The sequence below is a fragment of the Urocampus carinirostris genome, chromosome 1, assembly GCF_059441175.1.
Source record: "Urocampus carinirostris isolate Australia breed hairy pipefish chromosome 1, RoL_Ucar_1.0, whole genome shotgun sequence".
Lineage (NCBI taxonomy): Eukaryota > Metazoa > Chordata > Actinopteri > Syngnathiformes > Syngnathidae > Urocampus > Urocampus carinirostris.
The window spans coordinates 36,907,831-36,921,546 of NC_142349.1; the positions used below are offsets into that span (position 1 = coordinate 36,907,831).

Here is a 13,716-nt window from a genome sequence, read left to right on the forward strand (position 1 = left end):
TAGAGCTCCAGAGGATGTAAAACCACATAACATTCAAGCACTAATCTTGAAATTGATCAAGTGTGTCAATTGTTTCGACAGATGGGGGTAGTTTGGTTTCTAGAAATGGATTACGGGTCTAACAAAATGCAATCTTAGAGAAGTAAATGCAAGATCTAAATTCTAATTTTTTCAAAGGTTAGAGAAGAATTCCTGATTTTTCTTTGCTTTAAATGTCACAGATTTTATGTGGTTTGGAGCGAATGCTCATTATGCATTTAGCTACTTCAAAAAGAAAAGACATATATTAACGAAACCCTTTATAGGCTGCGTACATGTAAATAGTTTCAATATTCTGTAAGGTAAGGCGTGAAAGTTTCAATTAACCCTCATAGCTTGAATTGAAGAAATAACATTGCTTATTTGCAAAGGCAGAATGTAAAACTAACGCGCCAAACGAACTCTAAATAATACATCTCTCTAGGCTACTGCACAATTTCTCAGTCCCCCCAAAAATCTCTTACATTTAGAGTTATTTTCTGATCTGTGTCCATTAAACTCCTTTGAAGAAAGTGATTGCTTTTCTTGGGTTTTATCTTTCTCAGCCAAGCATGGGCTGATGATACGTAGGTAAATTAGTATGCATTATTCAGTGTCGAACGTGAGACCCTGCCTCGTTTTCCAGCTGAACATTGATTGCAAAGTGCCACCGTGATTGTGGAAACGAGGCATCTAAACTAAGCAAAGTCAGATTGTGAGTCTGTCTTGTCAACAAATCATGCTTGGATGGAACACGTTTAATGAACTGGGGCAGGCCACCTTAAAAAGCTTTTGGAGAAAATCGATTAGTTGAACCGGTCAGTTCAGAGGGACACAATCAGAAATGACTATTAGATCACGGTTTGCTCGCTTGGAGATGTAAAAGCTACTTCAATAAAGGCAAAAAGCACCCAATTAGTCAGAAAGGCATGTTACTGTGTTCTCAGACGATAATTATATGTATGAAACAAGTCTTTGGGAGCAGGAGAAGCAAGACAAATCCACTGAGTAGCGTTACAATGAGCTCACTCAATTTAATGATGAGACCAGGTTAGGCATTTTTGGGAGAGTGTCCCTGCACAAAACAAAATGCCAATAAAATAAGAAAGTTTAAAGTTTCCCTCCCTTGTTTACTTTATCGACCAGGATCCTGTGAGACACATCTCATAGCTACTGAGAAAAAAAAAAAAAAAAAAAAAAAGCTTAGCTTGTCTATCCTTAGGTAATCGGCAGCATTCATGGCCCCAGTCAGACATTTTTATTTTTACCTAACATTATCACCATTATGGTAGGATGGACGGACAAAGGTAGTTTACTCAGTCATGAACATTCAGGGGTCCGTCAGTGATGGATGAATGGACTAATTGATTGATCAATTGGTTTATATAATAGGGTGCAATGCAACCATCAATTGGTTCTCGACATATTTATGGACAATTACGCTGATGGCCAAAATCACAATTTTGTTCATCCTTTGAGTCACTTCTCATTTGTAAGCAAATCGGGCATCCGTCAGTACTGACGGAACATTCAACTCTCAAAAACGATCGTGGCCAAAGAAAAACGCACACATGCAAGTTTAGCCTTAGCCCTCAACTTCATTTGGCAACTAGAAATTTGCATATAAACTTTAAGATATTTGAATCATTCTAATAAAATGGGTCATTAACTTTAGGGCATTTCAGCTAAAGAGCCTTTGTTAATTGAACTAAACAGAATTAGTTGGACACTGGCGGACAAACTGCTATTTTTTGGAACAAAACATTTCTGGATTGAAAATGTATCTTTTTAAACATCGATAGTCTTAATTTTTTTACCTACATTTTTTTATAATATTGGTGATACAAAAATACAACAATACAGTAAAATCTTTGCCTTTTTTTTTTTTTTTTTTTTAATCGTCTCAGGAGTGTGAGTCATCCAGCAATCTGCAAACAATTTAGGATATGGACATTTTTTGTTGGGTTGATTTATGGATCTTCTGAAAAGTTTTTGAAAGGGTATTTTTAACTCCCGTCCTCTGACATTGTGTCCACTGTGCCGCAATAAATTGTCCAAATTTATCTAATTTGTGATGACCACACGTATTCAAAGTTTTGATTGTTCCCGCTTCACGGATCCCTTAACCAATGGGTCATCGATGCACCAATGAGGAAGCATCTCCGGACAGCCTTCTCTACTATTGACAGTCCCTGGCCTGTTCTTGGGTTTTAGCAAAGTTGGCACCAGTCTATTGTGAATGATATTGCCGGATTGGCAGAAGACAAACAGGAACTCAGAGATCTGGTCATTCGCCTCGACAGAGAATCAACCCAGTGTGGGATAGAAATCAGCACAGAAAAAAAGGAATGACCAGCAATCCCCAAGGTATCACCACAAATATCACTATCAACCACATAGAGCTAGAACCTGTCACCAAATTTAAATATCTTGGAGCTGGCATATCAGAAGAGGGTTCAGAACCAGAAAATCATGACCAGGATAGCTCAAACCACAGCCGCACTTGCCAGACCTAATCCCATCCGGAGGGACAACAACAAAGGAGCTAAATAAAAGATCACGCTCATGCAAACACTTGTTACTTCCTTCCTCTGAGCTTGCGAGACATGGACTCTTTGAGCAATATTGGAAAAGAAAATCCTGGCCATGGAGATGTGATTCTATAGGAAAACCTCTAGCCATCAGTACTTAGTCTATGTGATAAATGAAACGGTGCGCAAAACCACCACTGGGAACATTGGACTCTACGAAGAACTGTTGTTAACTGTGCTGAACCCTCAGCGTTATGGTCACATCACAAGATAATCAGGACTGGCCAAGACAATTCTTCCAAGGGGGGAGGAAAGAGGAAGACTAAAAAAGAACTGGGCCGACATCACAAAAAGTGTACCACAATATATTGTCGAATATCATCTAGTTGTTGACAACAAATAAATACTGTTAAAAAGTATTATCAAAGTATTTTGTTCTGTTTTCCAGTGATGAGAATAGGTGTAATATTTCAATAGGTGGAAGCAGAATACTGATTTCAAATTATCTGCAGTATTATGGTTAGTTTTGATAAGCATTTTTTAAATGGGAGCCTTGAACTTAAACAGCAAAAACAAAAATAATTGTTGAAAAAAAATTTGTCAACTTGGATATTTAATTACATCTGTAACCAGAAAATGTATTTTTTTTTCTTTTTCTTTTTTTTCCCTCTTTATTATTTTCTGTCGGCGGTGTACTTTGAGACCTTTGTCCCCCCCAATAAAAAAAAATAAATAAACCACTTTTCTCCAAAGGTCAATAAACCTGTTTTTACATAACTTTGCTCTTAGGCAACAATTTGGTGATGAATATGTTTCCCATATTTCATTCTTTTTCAGTTGAGGACAAAATCTTATAGTAGCTGTTCTCAAAGTCGTACTTCTTTGAAACATTTTCCTCGTCTGAAACTTAAAAAGACAATATACTTGGATGTTCCCACTCATGCCACATTCTATCAGTCCATAATGAAACTTTGCTGTTGTTACCTGTCTGCCAGTCAAAATAATGAGTTTGATAAAGCTTCTCCGAAGAACGGTTCATTTACTGTGTCTCGTAGCGACGCATTAATCCCATGATTGTTATTGTCAATCCAAATATTCGCTGAGTCGGGTATAAACACAGTTTTCCACGAGAGGATGAACAATTGGTGCGTAATACCACGTTTAGCCTTTGTGTAGACGGAAATTGTTTGGGCGATGTTGTTGTATTACATCAATCTTCAGTGACACAAAAACTTCCATTTTACAAGTCGATGTCAAAACATACCGGCGGCGGGTGTTTCACTAAAGCTTAGCTTCCTCATTGAGTTGAATCAGTGTACAAGCTATGCTGGCTGTAATTGGGAGTTGTACGAGCAGACCCTGGGGATAAGCAAGCATCCCAGTTGGGAGTTTTTCTGCTTCTTTTGCTGTAATTCACCACAAGATTTCTACTCTTGTACATATACAATTAAGGATTTAAAGAAGGCATGAAAATATAAAAACACCATGATTAAACCCATTTTGATATCCGCCTTGTGGATGTGAGTAAGAGCGAATAAAATCTGTTTTTGTACAGTTATTTCTCTCACACTACGCTCGGGGGTAATCAGTGCCATGAGGAAAGCTTCTCAGCAGAGAAATAATTGGGCAACTGGGACAATGTGGAGTACGCCATCAGGGCCAATGATCATAACAAGCAAAAGTGTCCACCTCTAATGGATGGACAGATGGGCATTGAAGATACATCCCCATTTCATTCTATTTCATTATTTATATATTATATTTTTCAGCTGATTGTAATTTTATCAGAAGGCACACATGGCACTCACAGAAATAAAAAAAATACATTCCATCCTAACATGAGATTATTACAAGCACTGCAAGCAAACAATTGTGATGAAAAAAATCAGTGGAAAAAGCTGAATTGGGAATCATCCAAAGAGCAAATGCATGGGTATAGTTGTGACCCGCTGGATCACTGGCAACCTGCGCGTTTGTTATGGGGCATTGTACATCTCGGAGGTCAGAAAGGTTGCTAAGCAATTTTAGTCTCACGCTAGTTTTGGATAGGGCACACATGTTGTAGAACACCCTTAAGGTACAATAAGCACTGAAGAAATGAATAGGAATAGTATAATTTCTTGGTTTCCCGGTTGCAAATGCATTGAATTAAATAGTCTTTATTGTCATTGATATCAACATTGTGAAACATTGTATGCAACGAGATTAGACTTGGCACTCCAGGGTAAACATGAAACAAAGACTCTAAAGAGAAACGAAAAGATGAAAAATTATCAGAATACAATACAATCCAAAATAAATATTTACAATGTAGTGCTCAGAGAATAGCCTCAGTTATAATAACAGTGCAATGTTTGTAAATGAAAATCATACTGCATTGTAACAATAGTGCAATGAAAAGAAGTGAAATAATATTTGGCAGGAGCAAACCCCCCAAAATAAATCACACTATATTCATCACAGTTTTATGCAATATCATATAGCAGTAACAAAAAAGAAAAACACCAAAATAAGCCGCAAGATATGTTTTCCCAGTTTTGTGTCCTCGTTTAAGGTGGTGATGGCCCTGCGAAAGAAGCGGTCTTTGAGCCTGTTTGTCTTTGTTTTAAGGTATTTCTAGCGCGTACCAGAGGGCAATGAGTCAAAGAGGTGGTGGCTGTGGTGGGAAGTGTATTTTATAATGGTGATGGCTCTGCTATGGAATCGCAAGGCGGCAGTGTCCTCTGGACTGGGCAGAGAGCAACCGCTGATCTTTTGGGCTGTGTTGATTACTCGCTACTATTTTGTGAATCACTTGAACGGAAACACAACTACTGAGATATTGTAACTGTCTTTTTTTTCTATTTAAACCCCGCAAAAATTAAAAAGTATTTAGTAATTCATTCAGTGCCATATTATCTAAACACTGTATGTTTTCAGAAGCATTTTCCCTGAGTGTTAGAATATGTTTTTTGTTGTTTTGTTATTAAACTATTCTAAAGGCTTTGGCGCAACTCTTTGGTGAGTATCAAGCCTCTGTGAATGTGTTCAGTATGAAAAATGTCCACTAGATGGGAGGAGTGGCTTTGTTCAGATCTTTTTCTTCTCTCTTTTGTTTCGTGTATCCACTGTATGACACAATATGACAGAGTGTCGGTGGACCTTATTTTGTGTTCGTGCATTGTGGTGATAAAAGTGAAAATATGAGTAAAGTTTATCGTTTTAAAGCTTTATTCTTTCTAAAAAGGATAACAAAGTGCCTTTATAATCCTTAGGGCAGAGAAGGAAGACGTGTCATGCACGTCCGCGATTGCCATGACAACCTGAATCGTGCGATTACGTCACCAGAAACATCAGGGCCTTAAAAGTGCTTGCAAAGTTAATGCACAGTTCACTTATAAGTTTGGTCTTCTTGCATACATTTTTATTTTGCAAGCAACATAACACAACTGCAAAAAATAACCCTGAAGTGAAAGTTCTGTTTGAATTTCATCCTTTCACAAAAAGCCATTTTTCTCAGAAGTTTTCATGGAAACGAGTATTTTCAAGAAGCAATGTTCAACTGTTGTTGACCACACAATGGTTAAAGCTAGAAGCATCTAAGCATCTTGTATCTAAGACATCCCTTTTTCATGTGTCCTATGCCAATATGTCTACAGTGCTAGATTTTCTGTAGGCCTTCAAAAATGGGTCAAAATGATGAAAAAATGGCTGGCCCTGGTATTTCCAATTTGAGAGAAACGTCTGGCACTGAACAAGTTGATATATTTTGATTTTAAAACCATACAAATAGAAATACCACTTGAGAAAATGTATATACAAAACACAACACAGGAAATGGTGCCCCTACAACAATAGAGGTCAAGGAACGAGCCAACAAACAAGCCAAGCCAATTAACTAATGAACTAATGAACCAACGAACCAACGAACCAACAGACCAACCAACCAACCAACCAACCAACCAACCAACCAACCAACCAACCAACCAACCAACCAACCAACCAACCAACCAACCAACCAACCAACCAACCAACCAACCAACCAACTCGCTCAATCATATACATACACTAAAACATTGATGTGACACACAAGAAAAAGAAGTTTGACACTTCTTGCAAGTCACGGTTTCCGCTTTGTCAGGGAAAAAAAATGATAAACAACATTGGATGGATGAATGTTTTCTGTTATGAAAATTGTGGACTTTTCAGAAAATCACTGAAGATAAGTAACGAGTGGCTCAGAAAACAAATTAGGGCAGCTTCAGTTGGTTAAAGTCATCATATTAGGAGAGCAGTCGCTATAAATCCGCAAAGCATTTATTCAAAGCTGGAGTTGAAGGGAGCTCTCAAAGCATGATCCTCCAAAGACTTAAACCCCTAATCCCAAATTCACAAGAGGAAATGTTTGCAAGGCTTCCAATTTTCCAAATTTGCAAAGAATCATTTTCAAACAGTTTAAATAACTAATGAACGATGAGCCATTTTAGATGTTTGAAATGCAGGGAAGTCTAGATTGTCAATGAAAGGCAATTCATTGATGCTTTGCTAGCTGTGGAAGAGGACCAGCAGTATTTACTCACTCCTTTCACTCTGTAAAGGAACCTCTTCTCTAGGGCCATCACAACCTTAAACTATCACACAAAACTGAAAACATGTCATGTGACTTTTTTATCTTTTCTTTTCTGTTGCTGCTAAATGTTGTTGAACTTCTTTTCTGTGCACTGTTATGACACTATGCTTTTTCATTCACAAACATTACACTATTATTATAACTTGGGCCTGACTCTAAGCATTATGTTGTATTTATTTTTCTGTCTTTTATCCTGATTGTATTTTATCCTGTCATTTTCTTTAAAGTATTTAATACACTAATGGCCGGTCCAAATTGTCCCTAGGTGTGAATGAGCGAGTGAGTTGTCTGTCCCCGTGTGCCCTGCTATTGGCTGGCAACCAGTTCAGGGTGTCCCCTGCCCACTGCCCGATAATTGCTGGGATGGGCTCCAGCACCCCCGCGACCCTACTGAGGATATGCGGTGCAGCTAATGAGATGAGATGAGAATTGAGTTGACAATTTTGATATCAATGAAAATACAAACAATTCAATTCACCTTAAGAAAATTGTTACCAAAGCTAATATCCATTCATTATCTGCACAGATTATCCTCAGTAGGGTAGCATGGGGTGCTGGAACCCATCCCAGCTATCTTCAGGCGGTCGGCAGGGGACACCCTGAACTGGTTATCAGCCAATCGCAGGGCACACAGAGACAGAGAACTCACTCGCTCATTCACACCTAGTGACAATTCGGATCAGTGAATTAACATGCATAATTTTGGTATATGGGAGGGAACCAGAGTGACCGGAGGAAAACCATGCAGGCACGAGGAGAACATGCGGTTGGGGGAGGTCGCGGTAGCTGGATCTGAACCCGGACGTGCTACCCACTGAACTGCCGTGCCGCCCCCAAAGCTAACATAGCAGACCAAAGTAAAACAGAAGAAAACAAAAAACAAAACAAAAAAACATGCCTGAAAAAAAAACTAAAAACTTAACACTCCATTTAATCTTAAACAAACTAAATGTATTTGTGCATTTGATGTTCATTTTAATTTTCTTTATTTCTATTTCTTATAGTTAATCAGTAATATGCAGATTTACTTTATCGTTAAAATGTTAATGTATTTCAACTTTCTACAAAAAAATTCTGGTATTTAAAGAAATACAATAAAATAAGGGTCATTGTTGTGTTATTTAACTGCTAGATGTTGTTGTGTTATGCAACCAAAATCCCGTGCTGAAAGCACACAAATTAATACAAACTACGGATACCCAAAGTGACCAAACTGAACCATTTTTACAATTTTTTTCCGAGCCTTTAGCAGGTTTTTTGGTACTTGTAACAGAAAGATGGCCGACAATTGTGTCAGGTCCCTCTAAGTGTGGCTTATGTTATGTCAAATCAATGCAAATATATCAACCCTTGAGTATTTAAAAAACATATGTTCTACTACAAGAAGGCACAGAATAAATACTGACCCTTTTAAAAGAAATCCATAACAGCAGTTAAACTAAAACTGTATTATTTACGATAAATATTTACCAAATCAGCTGTGCAAAATACCATAAAACTATCCACAGTATATTAAAACAATGGTAATAAACCAAATTACTAGCAGTACGTACAATAAAACTTCATGAGTTATTTGAACCTGGCGACTCTTGACAGTTCTACTTGCACGCCTGCATGTGTGTGTAGGTTATTTTGGACTGCACAGCAGCATAAATTGCATACACCACTGTGTATCAAGGATTTTACCTCCAGTAATAATGATTGGCAAATTAGAAAACACATATTGGGTAAATGTCCCAGGAGGTCACTAGTGATTGCCTGGGATGCCTGAATTGGTCAAAATGTGCCCTGCAAAATATCTGGCATTTATAAAGGGGATTCAACATCGGACTGAAATAGAAAAAAAAAGAACAAAGCTTTCCGCTGTAAAATAATTGTCATGCAAAACAAAGCCTCATCCCACACTGCACAAAGTATCACTGACGCGTCAGCTGCAAAGGAAGAAAAATTCATGAGGGGGGCCCCCACTGGCCGCATGCAAGATGACATTTCATGGGAAATCTAGTTATATGGATGACGATGACAATACTGTTTTAATTTTTTCAAACGGGCCAGGACCTATTTTCATTTTAGTCAAGTGTTTTGCTTTTACTGTTCTGAAACAAAAAAAGGCTATCACTGGCTTCCCACTCTCTTCAGTGGGTTGAAACATATCAAATGTAAATTAATATTAACAGTGTGTGATAACCCCCACAACCCCAAAAAAATATTGCTCTCTGTTATGAAGCCAGTTCATAAGCAGTGGCTTTTGATTTAAGTACATAAAACAGTAGGGCTCACTGTGAATGTGTAAAACTGGAGTGTCATGCCCAATTTCGTTGTCACAATATGTTAACCCATTTTGTAACAATGACAATAAAGGTATATTCTATTCTATATTCTAAAGTTAATTTGACTTCATCAAGAGGTGAATGAATGCACGGTTGACCAGTGAATCTGTGCTATGTCTAATCTTTGGTAAATTTCAGTTTTTTGTGATGTTTTTCTCTATATTCGGTATGATTAGGGATGCTCAATATCACTAAACATATTAATACTGCGTAACAATCTTCTGTCTTGTGATTTTGCAATTTTCTTAACTAACTACAGGTAACATATTTCTCAAGTAAATGTCGAAAAATAACTGAGAAAAAATAAACTAAGCAAAATTACTGATTACAGATATCTGCATTTTTTTTTTTAGCATAAATAAAGTAAACCGTTCATTTAACATTTTTCTCATTGATTTTTACAATAAAAAAAAAATAAGATTTTTTTTTTTAAAAAAGATGATTGCAATACTCTGCGAGTTATCGCCACCAAAAACCTCCTGAGGGACCGGACGGAATTTAGAAAACTGTTACTCTCTGCTGCCATCTTTTGGCTCGTGTCATCATTGCAGCCTCAGTCAGCTTATTCATGATGCGCGTGCAAGTGCATGCATTTTTTTACACCTAAACTCCTAATCTTTCTTGAGGTTCGGGTTGATGTTTGGACTCTGCTAGAAGTATACTTTTTTGTACTTTAACAATTTTGTTGCTACACAAATTTTTTTTTTTTAAAAATCGTGGGGACGAGCATGATGTCACTCTCTAGCACTTCCACAAGCCCCCATTCCTCAAACTCCAAGTGTTTCAACCTGGACAGCTCTAATAACAGATAAAAGCAGATTGGCCCTATTGAAAATAATGCATGAGGGCTCTTAAGTTGGGCATTCTTAACACACACTGATACAAAAATATAACTTTTTACGGACCCATCAAATGATGCACTTCACCTTTAATGAGTAACACTTAAAAAAAAAATACAAAGAGTTTCCATTTTTCAAATTCTGGCTTGGTAGCACCTGCCAATACCTTGTTATGGGTGTCATGTTATCTTGATGTCTATGCTTAATTTTCACATGAAATAATTCATAAGAAACACAATAATGCACGGAAAAGTAGAACTGTAAGAAAAGGATCCCATAGACTCAAGATTTATAAAATAACCCCCCAAAAATAAAAAAATAAAACAAAAAACAATCAAGAGAACGTGTGAGTTGTTTCCCAAGCATTGACAAAAAGCACCAAGATGGAATAAATTGAACTGATATCAGCATACGAGTGTTGCGATCACACCACGTCGAAGGCATGAAAATCCTTTCTTAGTCCTTTGCAGTCCTGACATGAAAATGCAGCTTGGCTGAATTTCACATAGCTGAGAGTTGGCAGGTGTGATACCTGCGAGGGCAATTCTGAGAGTGGGCAGGCTTTCAGTACATCTCCACAGCAGCTGCCCTAACTGATTAATTCCACTCTGCTTTTCAATGCCACTTCAGGTGAGATGAGAAATCGCATACACATACGCTGCACTGCCTAAAAAAACGCATCAATTATCTACCCCCCACATTTGGTATACCAGGCACGCAACGCACACACACACACAGCTCGCTCACCTGTAGATCTTGTATCTGGTGCTATAGCCTTGCTGGTGCCTCTCTGCAGCCTCAGTGAACTCCAGCGATTGTTGGAAGGGCCCCTTATCCGAGAGAAGCCACGCCAGCGAACCGCCGAGGGGGTCGCCGACTGGTACGGTCGCTCCATCTCCGGCGGCGCCGACGGCCCACGGGCTCCAGCGGCCGCAGCAGAAAAAGCACAGAAAGAGAGCCGCACTCGTCCATAGTAGAGACAGCCTCTTATGACTGGTTCTCTGACGGCTCATGCTTCACGCGACACTTCATTCTCTCTGAACTGACAATATTGGGGTTGGGAGACAAAACACTTTGCTAGAAATTGTGCATCTTGGCATCAAAAATAGTGTTTCAATTAGGGCTGCAAGGATTAGTCGACATTGTAGACTAAATTTGATAATAGAAGTAGTCGACAATGAATTTCATTGTTGACTATTGTCGCCTGGCACGTTCTTCCAATTGAGAGAGGAATCTATACATGAAAGTTATCTATGAGGAGATTCTCGGATGCGCAATGAGGGTCTGTGTTTCGAACGATATCATAAATATGCAGAAATGGTGGCGTTGATGTCCACTAATGCTCCAAAACTTCTACATTTTTGGAGCATTTTAGCCTGTATATGGCGAATAAAAATACTACTTGCGGTGGATCTTTTAAAGACCATGTTGGGCAGTACAACGAAATGGAATCTTACTGGACTGGATTCAAGTTACATTCATTGGCATGCATTTTACATTTTAAACGCGTATATTTTACTATAAAAGAGGGCTTGAGCATAATGCCAGACTGTGCCTGACAAGCGTATGTGAAATTAAATGCATGCAGTCCGAAGAACAAACGTCTGTGGTCAAAAACGTTTGATTTTAAACTTTTGAGAACCGTTGAGTATTTATGTTTCAGACTTAGCGGTTGAACATGTAACTCACAAAATGGACATAATATTTGTTGTATTGACACTTCTACTGCTGCTAATTTGCCACTTCTTGGTTTACAGCAGGCATACCAAACGTATGGCCCGCAGGGCGGATCAGGCCTTTAGATTATTTAATAAATGACTATGTATGTCCAAAGAAAAATAAGTCTCTAGCTCGTTTCTATCAATAGTTATGTTATTTTGAATAGATACAAAACAAATTCTTCTTTGCGCCACTGGGGGGCAGTTAAGGTGAGAGCTAACGTCAAGTCTGGTTTCTTGTTAAACACAAGATTGTGCAGTCTTTTTTTTAGCTTCAGTAGACCCAGCCTAGTAGTTTGATCAGAGGCTGTTACCTGTTTGCTTAGACTCTTATTTTGGATTTTTGTTAAAATATCTCAAAGCAGTATGACAATTGAGGTAAGCATATTATTATTAATAGATCTCATTTGAGATCTTTTATGTGTGTGATGTTTGTGGTGGGTTGGATGAGAAGTAAAGTGGCCTTTACTCAACCTTCAAAATAAAATTGTCAACACATTCAATGCCAAAGGTGTCAATCATTTTTCCCCACTGTTTGTGAATAAATGTGTTTAGCTTGGAAAAGATTCCTTATCCTCTGTGATTATACATTCCAAGCTGTACATGTAGGCTGAATGATAAAGCATAATACTTATAAAAAGCGAAATATTTGGTGTTGATATTTTGTTTTACTGATCCAGACCCCAAACTAAACTGAGCTTGACACACCTGGTTTACAGAGATAAAAAGTGTTTCCTTGATTTTAAGTCATTGTTTATTTACCTTGTCCCTAAACATGGAGGTTTATTTATGGATTTATGTCCCTACTGACTGAGCACTGTGCTTATTTGTTTTTTTTTGTTGTTTTTTTAAATTTTGTACAAATCCATAATATGTTCAATAAAAGATGTATTTTTATTTGATGAATTTTAATATTTATGCTACATAATTAAATCAACTTCATGCTAAATTTAAGAGAAAAGTTATAGTTATCCTATCATTTGACGAATCGTTTCAATAGTGATTATTCGACCCTTAAAATAGTCTTTAGTTGTAGCCCTGGTGTATTACACTCACCTGACTTTGCAAAGAGGACCAACCGATGGACTCCCGAGATAAAACCCGTGAATGGTATCGTTCCAGTTTGAGGCGTTGAAAGTACTTTCTGTCCAACTTGCTTTGCGCTCTCCATCAACTTTGTCACACGGATGCAGACGCCCGCCGTCCACGCATTCCTCTGCTGCTCAAGTCACAAAAGCGATTCATTCCTGAGATCCCACGAAACGATGTTTTCACCCGTCCCAAAAATCTCACCTAACATTCAATGCTTTTGAGAGTTGTTTTCATGGAAAATTCTGCATGCACGCTGATGCAGCAGCTGTTCTCCTTTACCTCCCTTTGCTGTGTGAGCTGGTTGGTGAATGAGCTGCTGCCTTTACACAGAGAGCTTTTTCTCCTCCGTCACCCACATCCTCCCTCCTTTCTCCAAGCAAGTGAGGGAGAGGGTGATGTGTACAGTCTCAGTGGATAGCAGTGTTAAGGACAGCAGGATGATAAACATCAGGGATGCTTCTATCAGTCCACAGCACCTTTGTGCTATTTAGTCTCATTATTTGAAATGGCAGCTTGTTCCATCGGCTTATAAATGTGTTAAAATGAGACTCGTAATAGGCTCATCATCTCCCCCTGTTT

General features: G+C 38.2%; 1 protein-coding gene across 2 annotated transcripts in view; it reads right to left on the reverse strand.

The window, feature by feature from the left end:
* The window catches only part of LOC148374541 (BMP/retinoic acid-inducible neural-specific protein 3-like), a 44,282-nt gene extending 30,831 nt beyond the window's left edge, over positions 1-13,451 (reverse strand). Inside the window, exons 1-3 of one of the 2 annotated variants that reach the window (XM_088337656.1) lie at positions 13,339-13,451; positions 13,102-13,264; positions 11,075-11,369 (exon numbers count right to left, since the gene is read on the reverse strand). In XM_088337656.1, the coding sequence (XP_088193782.1) occupies positions 11,075-11,340 (266 nt within the window). In that variant the 5' untranslated portion in view covers positions 11,341-11,369; positions 13,102-13,264; positions 13,339-13,451. Of the gene's footprint in view, positions 1-11,074; positions 11,370-13,101 lie in introns of both variants that reach the window. The other variant, XM_088337650.1, reaches the window with a different exon arrangement.
* Positions 13,452-13,716: the final 265 nt, after the last annotated feature.